The sequence below is a fragment of the Meriones unguiculatus genome, chromosome 5, assembly GCF_030254825.1.
Source record: "Meriones unguiculatus strain TT.TT164.6M chromosome 5, Bangor_MerUng_6.1, whole genome shotgun sequence".
Classification (NCBI taxonomy): domain Eukaryota; kingdom Metazoa; phylum Chordata; class Mammalia; order Rodentia; family Muridae; genus Meriones; species Meriones unguiculatus.
Window position 1 is genome coordinate 94,951,451 of NC_083353.1, and position 13,065 is coordinate 94,964,515.

A 13,065-nucleotide genomic window follows, 5' to 3' on the forward strand; every position below is an offset into this window, starting at 1 on the left:
TTAAGGTTTCAATAAGATGCTTTTCCTCAGTTTTAAAATATGTCACATATTTCTGTGGCTAATTGAAAGGTGTATAATTTGTATGTCAGTTATATGTGGTGTAATATAAAGTAATGGCAAGGAAGCATTTTCTCTAGACGTAAAAGGATATTGCTTTTGCCTGCATGTATGTCTGTGCATTGTCCAAGGAAGTCAGAAGAGGGCATTGGACCTTTTGGGACTGGAGTTTCAGACTGTGTGGTGGGTGCTGGGCATTGAACCTAGTTCTTCCAGAAGAGCAGCCAGTGCTCTTAACCACTGCGTCATCTCAAGGTAACACAGGTGCAGTAAGACAAATACCACACATTCTATTTTCAGGTGGATCTTAGATCTAATTGTTATATATGTGTATTCAGGTGGGAGTAAGCGTGAATAAAGGCCCAGAAACTAGAGTGGAGCCTGGGGAGAAGGGGGAGGCTTTAAAGCTCAAGGACTCTGTAGAGGATAGTAGAGAACACCGGAGATGTTACAGAGGAAGGGAGAGAAGATTTTCCTGTGGATGAGTGGCCAAATAGTTAAGGTCATGGGCTACTAAAGTGGAAAGACAGACGGTGCTGGGGGATCATAGAGCCAGGAAAAGAGAAAGAGGAGCAACCAAAACAAAGCATACATAAAAAAAAGTGCTGTGTAGCCCAGGCTGGCCTCGAACCTAGAACCTCCACTCAGATGTAGCCTGTGGTAGCTCAGTAACCAATTGGTTTCCCAAAGTGAGGGGAACAGGGACTATTTCTAACAGGAACTTGATGACTGGCTCTTTGGTCTCCCCACCCCCGAAGGGAGGAGCAGTCCTGTTAGGCCACAGAGGAGGGCTTTGCAGCCAGTCCTGAAGATACCTGATAAAACAGGATCAGATGAATGGGGAGGAGGTCCCCCCCATCAGTGGACTTGGAAAGGGGCACGGTGGAGATGAGGGAGGGAGGGAGGGAGGGACTGGGAGGGAATGAGGGATCGGGACATGGCTGGGATACAGAGTTAATAAAATGTAACTGATAAAAAAAATAAAATAAAAAAATAAATAAAACATAAAAAAAAGTGCTGTAGGAAAACCCATTACTCTGTAAGATGATTTTGAAACAATAAATCAATAAAATTAAGATTATGTATATATATATATATATATATATATATATATATATATATATATATATAAAAGCACCTATGTAAAGGAGGATTTGTTCTGGTTCATGGTTTGATGGGATGAGTTCCATGGTGACAGGGGAGGTAATGAGAGACTGATATAGCTGATCAGTTCTCATCATCCATAGTCAGGAAGTAAAGAGGGACGAATGGTGTTCAATTGCTTTCTCAATATTCGTCCATCCAGATCTCCACTCCATTGGATGGTGGTGTTCACATTTCGCATTTATGATGGCTCTCCCCTTCTACGTTAAACCTTTTTGGAAACACTCAGAGAGCTGTACTCTGTCATGTGTCTTCTCCCAGGTGAACCCAAATGCCGTCAAGTTGACACTGGAGATAAACCATCAAACCATCTCACTTAACGATACGGAACACACGTTGTTCTACATTGTTTAATCTTGCCCCTGTTTGAAAACCTCATTCTTCAAGTATATTGCTTTTTGATTCAGTTCAACAGGTTCCAACAATCATAAAGCAGTCATATGTGCAAGTTGCTTTTCCCTTTGATGAGTATTTTCAAATTGAATGTGAAGCTAAAGGAAACCCAGAACCAAAGTAAGTACATATTAGTAAATATAAATTGGATAGTATTGATTATATCCTATTTTAGTATGATGATGGTAATGTAAAATGCAAATCTACACATGACTTAAGCACTGAATTTCTAAGTAAATGAGAGTTAAGTCTACAAAATTAAAGTTTATTTATTTTGTGTACTCTCATACAAGCCTGTTTACATTATTATCTATGCAACTATTCATACTTTAGTAGAACTTACCTGTGAACTTTTCCTTGAATACAATTATAGAATATTTTCTAAAACCATATATCTATAACCATATACCCCTGCTAATCTACTCTCATTGTTTATTAAGTATTGCTCTATGAATATAATGGAAGATAAATTCACCAAAGGGAAAATCTATAGAGTTTCTTATCACACCAATGCTATAATAAAACTGACCATCTTTAACTGGAAAAAAATATTCATTTTACATGTACAAATATATCAATCAACTTGAAATCACTTGAAGAGAGATGAATGGGATTTGCTTGTATGTGTGTGTGGGGGGGGTGAGTGTGTACTTTGGTGTGTTTTTATTTTTTTTTCTACACAGAGACGTACACACAGAGAAGCACATTATTTATTTACTTAATATGCTAAAATATACCAAAGGTCCAGAATGGTATCTCTAGTGGGAAACATTTTTAAAATAACTTCAATTTAAAAGATAATAGAACTGCCTTCAGTCTCTTCTCTCACTTTTCACTATATTTTCCTTGCTTCTAAGATACTTGAGTTTCTCTCCATACACTGTTAATATCTTCTGTGTATATTTAAAGCTCATAAACTGTCTTGGTTTTTATCATTTGAACATTTGTTTATCAAAACCTTTTTAAAAATAAGAAATGTCACCAATACTCAGGGTGAACCTTACTTTATCTTCTAGATTTTCATGGACTAAAGATGACAAGCCTTTTGATCTCTCTGACCCTCGGATAATCGTATCTAACAATTCAGGCACATTCAAAATCCCTAATGAGGGACATATCTCTCACTTTCAAGGAAAATACCGCTGTTTTGCATCTAACAGACTTGGAACTGCGATATCAGAAGAAATAGAGTTCATAGTTCCAAGTAAGTATTCCGGTAGAGATTTCATTGATAGTTGGTCTACTAGCAGTGTTTTCAAAGCAAAGACTCATGACCAAACCTTTGGCAGAGTACAGAGAATCATAAGAAAGAAGGGGAGTTAGTCTGATGGGGAAAGGATAGGAGCTCCACAAGGACCAAATATATCTGGGCACAGGGTCTTTTCTGAGACTGACATTCAACCAAGGACCACGTATGGATATAACCTAGAACCTCCACTCAGATGTAGCCTGTGGTAGCTCAGTAACCAATTGGTTTCCCAAAGTGAGGGGAAACAGGACTATTTCTAACAGGAACTCAAAGACTGGCTCTTTGTTCTCCCCACTCCCAAAGGGAGGAGCAGTACTGTTAGGCCACAGAGGAGGGCTTTGTAGCCAGTCCTAAAGATACCTGATAAAACAGGATCAGATGAATGGGGAGGAGGTCCCCCCTATCAGTGGACTTGGAAAGGGGCACGGTGGAGATGAGGGAGGGAGGGAGGGAGGGAGGGACGGAGGGAGGGAGGGAGGGAGGGAGGGACTGGGAGGGAATGAGGGATCAGGACATGGCTGGGATACAGAGTTAATAAAATGTAACTGATAAAAATAATAATAATAATAAAAAAAAGATAGTTGGTCTAAGTGAAGTGTTAAGTAGACATGGTGGCATCTAAAGAAAGAAATCGCTATGAATTTAATCAGTATAAGATGTATATTTCATTTCTTTAGGAAAATTCTCTTTAGAGTCTTGATAATTACAGTTATATTTTGTGAGAAGGCAGCGGAATCATGTTGTGTTTCAGTAGCTTTCTGTCTAACCTGGGGAAGTGTAATTAGGTTCCATATGTGATGACGATTAAATCTTGTATTAGCTAAATTTAGCTCAGTCTCAGTAACAGATGATCTCAACATATCTACAGCAACACAAACTCTTCTTGAAAGTTCAGTTTAGTCCAATTTTGCCAGCTTTTCATACCTGTGTTCTTCATGTAACCTTCTGTGTCTCCAGGATGATAAAATAGGCCACTTCAATCAAAGAGTCTATGACAGTGAACATTTTTGTGTATAGGTCCTTACATGCCTTGAGAAAGAGTATCTGGGTAATTTCTTCACCTACTGCCACATAGAGAAATGATAGCTAGCTTGCTGGATCATTCCAGTTAAACAAAGTCATTTCCCTGAAGGAGGTTAGAACCAGCCACCTGCAGTGTAGACAATAATTTGAAATTGTGACACACTGTGAACCCTTTGAAGTTAAGACTGTCATTTTCTGAAATTATCACCGGTTTCTGATTATATAATCATTTAACATAGTTTACCTATATGCGTTAAATATCCATTCATTTTTTAAACCTGTTCTATGGTTTTTAATTTCACACAGCTCTAATCCAAAACTTTATAGGGTACATTATTACATGTAAAAATATCAGTCAGCCTCTATTGGACAATTTCTTATTGTAGAATATTATAAATATGAGGAATTCAAGGGATGTCTTACACTTGGTAGAATATGCAGCCTTCCTAAAACTAAAAGGAGGGACAGAATATACACAAATGTTAAAGAAACGTTATTTTTCATGAAAGTTGAGAGAGTACTGTATGTAAGTTTTGTATAAGTTGTTGTTTGTTCATTATAAAATTCTAGGACAGTAAATAGTGAGCAAATTTGGACTCCTATAATTAAGTTATGGACATTTTAATTTATAACAACATTGAAAGTACATCTGAAATTAATAGTTATCAGACTGTGTGGCATGCGGAAAAAGAAACAGTGAGAAAGGAAAGATATGGAAAAGAAGAAGTGAAGTAAGACAGCATAAATGAGAAAACTAAATCTAAATACATCCCAAGTTATAGATAAAAGTAAATAAAATGAGTAGTTTTATGATGCGATAAAATATATAAACCATAAAACCTCTAAGTTGTTAAACAACACAAAAAGCTGAAGAACTATCACAGATAAGTTTTTGATTGAACGTGGGTTAACTACAGTCAAAACTCCCTTTAATTTTCTATAAATTAGGTACTTGATAGTATATGAATTTGAAAGAATAATAATAGATGACAGAAAAAATAATTATAGACCTGCAAAGAGGAATAGATAAACATGTCATAATAATATCATCATGTGGTAACTGGAGCAGGAAAGAGCATTACCTACGATACAGAAGACTTGAGTCACCCAAGTATAAGCTGCGGCTAGTGAACGTTATTGAATATCATACCTAAACTGTGGAATGAATAATCTCATGTATGTGGGAAGTGTTGTTGTAAATAAAATGGACTGTTGTGCTAAATAATGTTATTTATTATTAGCCCTAAATTATTATTTAACCTGCTATCACAAATAATAAGACACAGACAACTGTTAAATTTTATAATTGCCTTATTGCCTTGGACTGGGTAGATATTTCTACCTATGCTATCTCAATAACCTCACCATCCATCTCCCAGCCCCCACCCAGTGCAATCCATCTTAATCATTCCTATGTGGGCTACCTTCCATCCATAATCCCAAGATACTTGTGCCCAGTCTTATTATATTTTGTTAGGCCACGTTCTGGGGTTATCCCTGGGAAGACTGCTCTCTCTCTCTCTTTCTCTCTCTCTCTCTCTATCTCTCTCTCTTTCTCTCTCTCTCTAGGAGAAGTTAATTGTAGGCTTTCTGGGAGGAGTGGAAAGAAAGGATACTGAGGTCCAGATGTAATGTATTAATGTATGAGAGAATAAATGTTTAATCAAGGAGGATAAAAAGAGGGGCTGAAGAAATGGCTCAGTCAGTAAATGCTTGTCATGAAAATATGAGAACTTATGTTTGAGCCTCAGCATATAGAAAACTACCATCACAGTGCCTAGGGCCTGTAATGTCAGTGTTATAGCTGGGAGGAAAAGACAAGACAGATCCCTGGAGCTCATGGGCCAGCCACTCTAGTTCAGGGATACAGCCTGCTTCCAAAAGCATAGTGGAAAGAAATTAAGGAAGACACTTAATAGCATTTAATAATCTTTGGCACACACACACACACACACACACACACAGATGCACAAAACTTGTGAAATGGTCTAGATAAACAGAAACCAAATAAACAATTTTTGTGGGTCAGACAATTCAACAGATTTTAAAAGTCTATTCGTCGTTAGTGACAGAGAGTAATTATAATCTGAATTCTTTTCTTTTTCTTTTTTTAATTTATTTATTTTTTTATATTAATCATAGGTTATTTGCTTTGTATCCCAGCTGTAAACCCCTCCCTCATTCCCTCCCAGTAGCACCCTCCCTCCCTCATCTTCTCCTTGCCCCTTCCCAAGTCTACTAATAGGGGAGGACCTCCTCCCCTTCCATCTGACCCTAGCTTATCAGGACTCTTCATGACTGGCTGCAATGTCCTCTTCTGTGGCCTAGCAAGGATGGTCCTCCCTCGGGGGGCAGGGGGACCTGGAGAGCTCACCATTGAGTTCATGTCAGAAATAGTCCCTGTTTCCCTTATTAGAGAATCCATTTGGATACTGAACTACCATTGGCTATATCCGACCAGGGGTTCTAGGTTATATCCATACATGGTCCTTGGTTGGAGAAACAGTCTCATGAAAGACCCCTGTGCCCTGATATATTTGGTCCTTGTGGAGCTCCTGTCCTCTCCAGGTCTTACTAATTCCCGCTTCTTTCATATGATTCCCTGCACTCTGCCGGAGGTTTGGTTATGAGTCTTAGTATCTGCTTTGATACATTGCTAGGTAAAATCTTTCAGAGGCCCTCTGTGGTAGGCTCCTGTCCTGTTACTTGTTTTCTTCTACATCTAATGTCCATCCCATGTGTCTTTCTAAGTGAGGATTGGTCATCTTACCCAGAGTCCTCTTTCTTGTTTATCTTCCTTAGGTGTTTTGATTTCAGTATGTTTATCCTGTCTTATAGGTCTATATAAGTGAGTATATACCATGTGTGTCTTTCTGCTTTTGGGATACCTCACTCAGAATGATTGATTCTAGGTCCCACCATTTGCCTGCAAATTTCATGATTTCCTTGTTTTTAATTGCTGAGTAGCATTCCATTGTGTAATATTTCTGTATCCATTCTTCAACTGGGGGACATCTGGGTTGTTTCCAGATTCTGGTTATTATGAATAAAACTGCTATAAACATGGTTAAGCAACTGTCCTTGTTGAATACTTAAGCATCATTTGGATATGTGCCTAGGAGTGGTATAGCTGGATCTTGAGGAAACACTATTCCTAATTATTTGAGAAAGCTCCAGATTGATTTCCAAAGTGGTTGTACAAGTTTTCATTCCCACAAGTAATGGAGGAGGGTTTCCCTTTCTCCACATCCTCTCCAGCATGTATTATCACATGAGTTTTATTTGCTTTTATGTTTATGGAATATGACCAGATGAATGAGAAATAGACAGACTAGAAAGCACAATCTGAAAATTCTAAACGCTGAAATACGGTAAAGACTTGGCTTATTGGATATCAAGCCTCAACCTATACATGAATAATTGGATTAGTGTGGTTCCATATAGGGTTAGACAAGCTGAAATGACCATATGAAAGTCTTCTAAGCCCAGAGACAAATCCTACTTACACAAGTGAAAGCAATGAGGGAGAAGTTGAGTTTCTGCCTAAGTTTTACCCTCACTCCTCCATCACTCTTCTCTCTTCTTTCTTTCTCTATCTCCCTCCCTTCCCCTATTTCTTCTGTCCATTCCTTCCTCCACCCCTTTGTTTTCCCTTGTTCTCATCCTCCTTTCCCTCTCCTTCCCTTTCTTCCTCCCATCCTCACTGCAGTACTAACTACTTTTGGCATTCTTCCTTATTGTGTAACTTAACTCACTCTAAGTGTTCAAGGTGCACTCATGATTTAACCAGTAATGGCGAAAATATCTTTTTTTCTTTCAATATAAAGGTCTTGAGTTTATTATCCAGTACTTGAAAATAAAGAAAATCTATAACTTTTTGTATTTATTATACAGCTCATTCCTAAAATTAACTTTTCAAAATATATAACCTTTCCTACTATTATTTTAACACCTTTCTCACATTAATTATTTACTTACTAGCTTTCTTTTAAGAATAGCACATGGGAGGAATATGTGATTCTTAGAAACTATATTATGTGATGCTTCAGAAATATGTTATGTGAATCAATACTTTTCCTGAATTATTTCACTTGGAATATCTTTGTAGATTCACATAGTTGCTAGACAATTGAGAATTTAACTCAATTTAGTATATACATATACATTCAAGAATTGGGGAATACTTCTCTCTTGAGTGTGTCTTTTTATATGCTTTTTTAAAAATTAATTACAGTCCTGGTAAGACCTGATAAGCTAGGGTCAGATGGAAGGGGAGGAGGATCTCCCCTACCAGTGGGCCTAGAGAGGGGCAGAGAGGAGACAAGGGAGAGAGGGTGGGATTTGGAGGGAATGGGTGTGGTGGTGTCTACAACTGGGATACAAAGTAAATAAACTGTAATCAATAAAAAAGAAAATATCTTAATATTTTCTAAAATGAGAAAGAAATTTTAGAAATTAGGAGGTGTCGTGTAATGATTACTTTAGTAAGGATCTTGTTGCAATTTATTCAGAACTTTTATCAATAACTTTTATTCAGTCTGAGATAATGACACCTAGGTTTTCAAGCTGCCCAATTTTTTAAGAGAAAATAAAATGACTTAGTTTTGTGGAGAAAAGCATCTACCATTCTGTGTCTGGCTAAGATCTCTGTTTCAGTAACCAATTGAATTTCCATAGTGAGGGGAACAGGGACTATTTCCTACAGGAACTCAATGGCAGGCTCATTGACCTCCCCACCCCCCAAGGGAGGAGGAGTCCTGCTAGGCCTCAGAGGAGGACTTTGTAGTCAGTCCTGAAGACACCTGATAAAACAGGGTCAGATGAAAGGGGAGGAGGTTCTCCCCAATCAGTGGACTTGGAAAGGGACAGGGAGGAGATGAGGGAGGGAGGGAGGGAGGGACTGGGATGGAAGGAGGGAGTGGGATACAGCTGGGATACAGAGTTAATAAAATGTAACTAATAATAAAAATAAATAAATAAAATCGTATAAAAATACCTCTGTTTCCAACTTCATTGCTGTAATAAGTGTATAGAATGACATAGCTTCCTTCCTTCCTTTTTGCTTGTTTCTTTCATTCTTTCTTTCTGCCTTCTTTCCTTCCATCCTTCTCTTCTCTTCATTTATTTTTATCGTGTTTAGCTTCAGTTCAGAGTTCTGTTTTCCTGTTCAACAGCACAGTAAGTTTACAAGTGGAAAAAGACAGTAGTGTAACAGCCAAAGCGAAGGGTACAAGTGTCTCTTTTTAGTGTTTTCTATTTCTTGTTAGAGTTTCATCATAAGATATAGGTACCTCAGGGGAATATTTTAGTCCTTTACCTTTGGATGTTTTTCCCCTCTTCCTTAAAGATATATTCACCTAACATCCCACATTATTGTTTTATTTTCTTGCACTTTTTCCCCCCACACAATGGGTATTTGGGAGCACCAGCATTTGTATGTTTTCTTCAAATGCGTTTACTTATTTATGCACATGAGAAACGTGCTTACATGGAAAATTTAACAATTCACTTATAGTGGAATATAGCGTTGCAAAGACTTGGCTTTCACATCACAGGGAGAGATCATTTGTTTTAGAGCAAGTGGCCTGACAAAACATAACCAGATTTCCCCAATTTCCACATTCTAGTCTGGCAAAACTCATGACATTTTTTATAGTCATCGAAAAAAGAAGGTCACGAGTAAAATCAAAATTTAAATGGAGTGGTGGGCACATCTGGCAGTTAGGATACAGTGCAGTGAGGAAATCTCTGCTACGGGCAAAGCTGTCTGATGGCATTCATAGTCTGGTTTGAAGAGTGATAAGAACCTTCTTGTATATCTTACAAGAAGTTTCTAAATAGTCACAAGGTGCTAGAAGAAACACAGAGTTGGTCAATGAGTGGCTACTAAGGAGGCTAAAGCTGATTTAGTTCTAGACTCGCAAATTCTCCACTCTCCAAATTAACTGAAGGTCGAGTTAGTGTGATGTTCAGCACTTGTAGAATCTTTAACACAAGCTTAACTTTTTTTGAGGGTAAGATTCGGTGTGTAACATAAATAAATAGTCACATAATCATGCAGAAAATATTTTTTCAGTAGTATAGCCAATCAAGAATACTTAGAGTTACAAAAGCAAATCTTATGTGTATGGTTCGATTTTATTTCAGTTTAAAGTTTGTAAAACCCACATGAAATATTGACTAAGAATATAATTTTACTTAGGAAAATTTTAATGAAAAACAATAGACTATTAAACATAATATTTAGGATACTAATTACCATACGGGAGAAGGGAGGAGCTGGGGTCAGTATCAGGTGGAAGACAGTAAAGTCGTGTTGGGGTGGACAGAGTGTAAAAGGGTTTCCAATGTGTTTTTGTCTTCCTTTGCGACATCTGAGTTTCATTAATCGCCTCTTTATATATTCAAAACAAGTCTGCATATGTCATGGCTATCCCACTGACCTGGATACCCTGGTTGGAGACAATCTAGTAAAAGTGCTGGGCAGAGCTGGATGTCTAGACTTTGAAACTGTATTTAGGTGTTAAAATTTGGAATGACATTCAGCTAGAGTTGTCTGTCAGTTTTGGACCAGAAAGTATTGCCCTCAACATTGTGACTGAGAGTCACGAAACCACCTAATGTATAGTCACCCTCCTCTAATATTGGCTTCTCCTTCGAAGGATACAGCAAACCTCAGACAGAATTTATTTGGAATTAAAATTTACATTTGCATTTTTCCAATATACTGATATTTCATTGCCTAATGACTGCTGTGTGTTTTCACATATCTATGTCTCTACTATGCATATTTTTAACTGAAATGAGGTTATAAAACACAGGATGAAAGAGAGATTAAGTGCACATTGTAAAAGACAAGGTGTAGGGGTGGTCCTTAACCTGAAATCAAGTGGTTGCTATGGAAACAAAGGAAAAGGCAGTAGCTAGACCCACTGCAGGGAAAGAAGTGGGGCAGTTGCCTATAAGATACAGCAATTAACAGGATTTTAAAATATATTCTCTCATTACCTAAGCGTTATCAGTGGGATGATGTTGCTATGAGGATAATTCTGGCCAGAATATGACAGTGTTGCTGTTAAGGGGCAGTGGATCAAAGATCAGGGCTTTAAAAAAAGTAATTGCTCTCTTTCTGGGCTGCTGGAGAAAGGAGTAAAATGAATTAGATTTCTTATACATCGTTTCCAAGCTCTCCTGAAAATACTTCATCACCTGACCTCCACTCTGATCCACTCAAGTTCATGATTAAGACCATTTCAAGCTTTCTCATGGATTTTCTCTTAGACTGCAGAGAATTGTTTTTATTTTTGTATTGATGGAAAGTTGGTGATTCTAGTTTTAGAGTTTTTTTTAATCTCTTGGTTATCAAGTTGTTGTTTAGAACACTGCTTAGATTTGTAGTTTTATACCATTGTAGTTGAGTTTGGTTGGGAACGGATAGGAGAAAAAAAATCCTACAGATAGAATGATTGCATCAGTGACACATGCATGACAAACCCGCTAGCTAAGTGGAATATTGATGGCATAGAGTCTTGGTTAGTGAGGGAAATAGCCAACAAGTCATTATTAGGCCTTCTACCTGTGCTAGCTATTTTCGTAGTTGTATTCCTCAGCTTTCCACCACTATAACAACCCCCCCACCCCGAGATAATAAATTTATAAAGAGGAAAAATGTTAATTTGGTGCTGTCCAGGCCATGATGGGTTGACATTATTGCCGTGGGCTAGAATTATGGAAGCACATTGTGATGGGAGCATGTGCCAGAGTAAATTCTGCCCACTTTGTGATTTAGAAAGCAAAGAAAAAGAGCAAGGACCACAGTTCCACATTTCACTTCAAGATCACTTTCCCAATAACCTGATGATTTACACTAGGCCTTACCTGTCAAAAAGTTCTGGCATCTTTCTGTAGAGTCCATGGAGACTCACCATTGAATACTTTGGCATTTTGGTGATACTTACCTAAGCACCTTAGCTTGAGTGATTTGGTATACCATAGAGAAACAAGAACAGCCTGTGGCTGGGTCTAGGGTCTTTGTTGAGATGGAAACTCTTTTCTTTTTTTCATCATTGAAGTTTAAATGGATGATATAAATGCCTACACTTTGGCTTTCTAATACCAAACACTTCAGATTTCAGATCAACTTTCAGCATTTGCTTTCCTGATTCATCCTAGACATCACTAAATTTTCTGCTCTGTTTTCTTTTGAGTTTTTAGGCTATAATTTAAATATCTTTCAGTTATTTTAAGTAAAAAATAAATCTTAGTCTAATATTAAAATAATTCCAATATTCCCCACTTTATCCTAGAGGACCTTTAGACCGACGGTTGTCAACTGTCCTAACAATGCAACCCTTTCATAGAGTTCTTCATGCTATGGTGACCTCCAACCATAAAACGTTTGTTGCTACTTCATAACTCAAGTTTTGCTACTGCTATGAATTATAACAGAAATATCTGATATATAACACTCCTGGACCCACAGGTTGAGACCCACTGCTCTAGACATACAATTTTTTGCTTACTTACTAAGTATTTGCTTACCTGGCAATACTCTACTAAGTAAAAAGAGGTTTTTTTTTTTTCTGAATATTGAGGAAATTGATGTGTTTCTAACCTTACTGATACATCAAAAGTTGTAAGGCAGCAAGAGAGTTTGTGTTTGAAGGTTAGCTATATTTGATTGTGACCTGCAATCCAATAAAGCCTAATAAACCCTCTCCTCCCGAATTTGCTTTAGTTCATGCTGTTTATCACAGCAACATAAAGCAAAAGGCAGCATTTACTGTAAATGTAAAATGTTCTTGATCTCCCCTAGTGAAGACTAGACGTTTCAAGGTCAGCAAATAGTAATGAAAGAGTCCAGATTAATTCATTTCTCCTCTAATATTTCTTCTGAGACCTTAAATTAGGAATATGTTTTCTTCTCTATTTCTTGATACTAATTTCATTTTCCGTTAAAAAACTGTTTTGGTAGACTTATAAATTGTCTTTTCTCTTCCTGCTTATAGTGGATGGATTAGATGCCCACTGAATTAACCACATGTTTACAATTTGTGAACTGGAATCTCATAATCTGAACTTAATCAATGTAAGGATGCCAGTAGTTCACTGGCTGCTTTATCTGTCGAATCATTAGACATTTCTGCATACTTTGAGGGAGCAGATTTCCAACTAGTGAT

General features: G+C 37.5%; 1 protein-coding gene across 12 annotated transcripts in view; it reads left to right on the top strand.

Moving 5' to 3' along the window:
- The window catches only part of Chl1 (cell adhesion molecule L1 like), a 210,044-nt gene that overhangs the window by 119,800 nt on the left and 77,179 nt on the right, over positions 1–13,065 (top strand). For all 12 annotated transcript variants that reach the window (XM_021639372.2, XM_021639370.2, XM_021639375.2 and 9 more), the window contains 2 exons: positions 1,629–1,734; positions 2,631–2,818. In XM_021639372.2, coding sequence (XP_021495047.1) covers positions 1,629–1,734; positions 2,631–2,818 — 294 coding nt within the window. The remainder of the gene's footprint in view (positions 1–1,628; positions 1,735–2,630; positions 2,819–13,065) is intronic.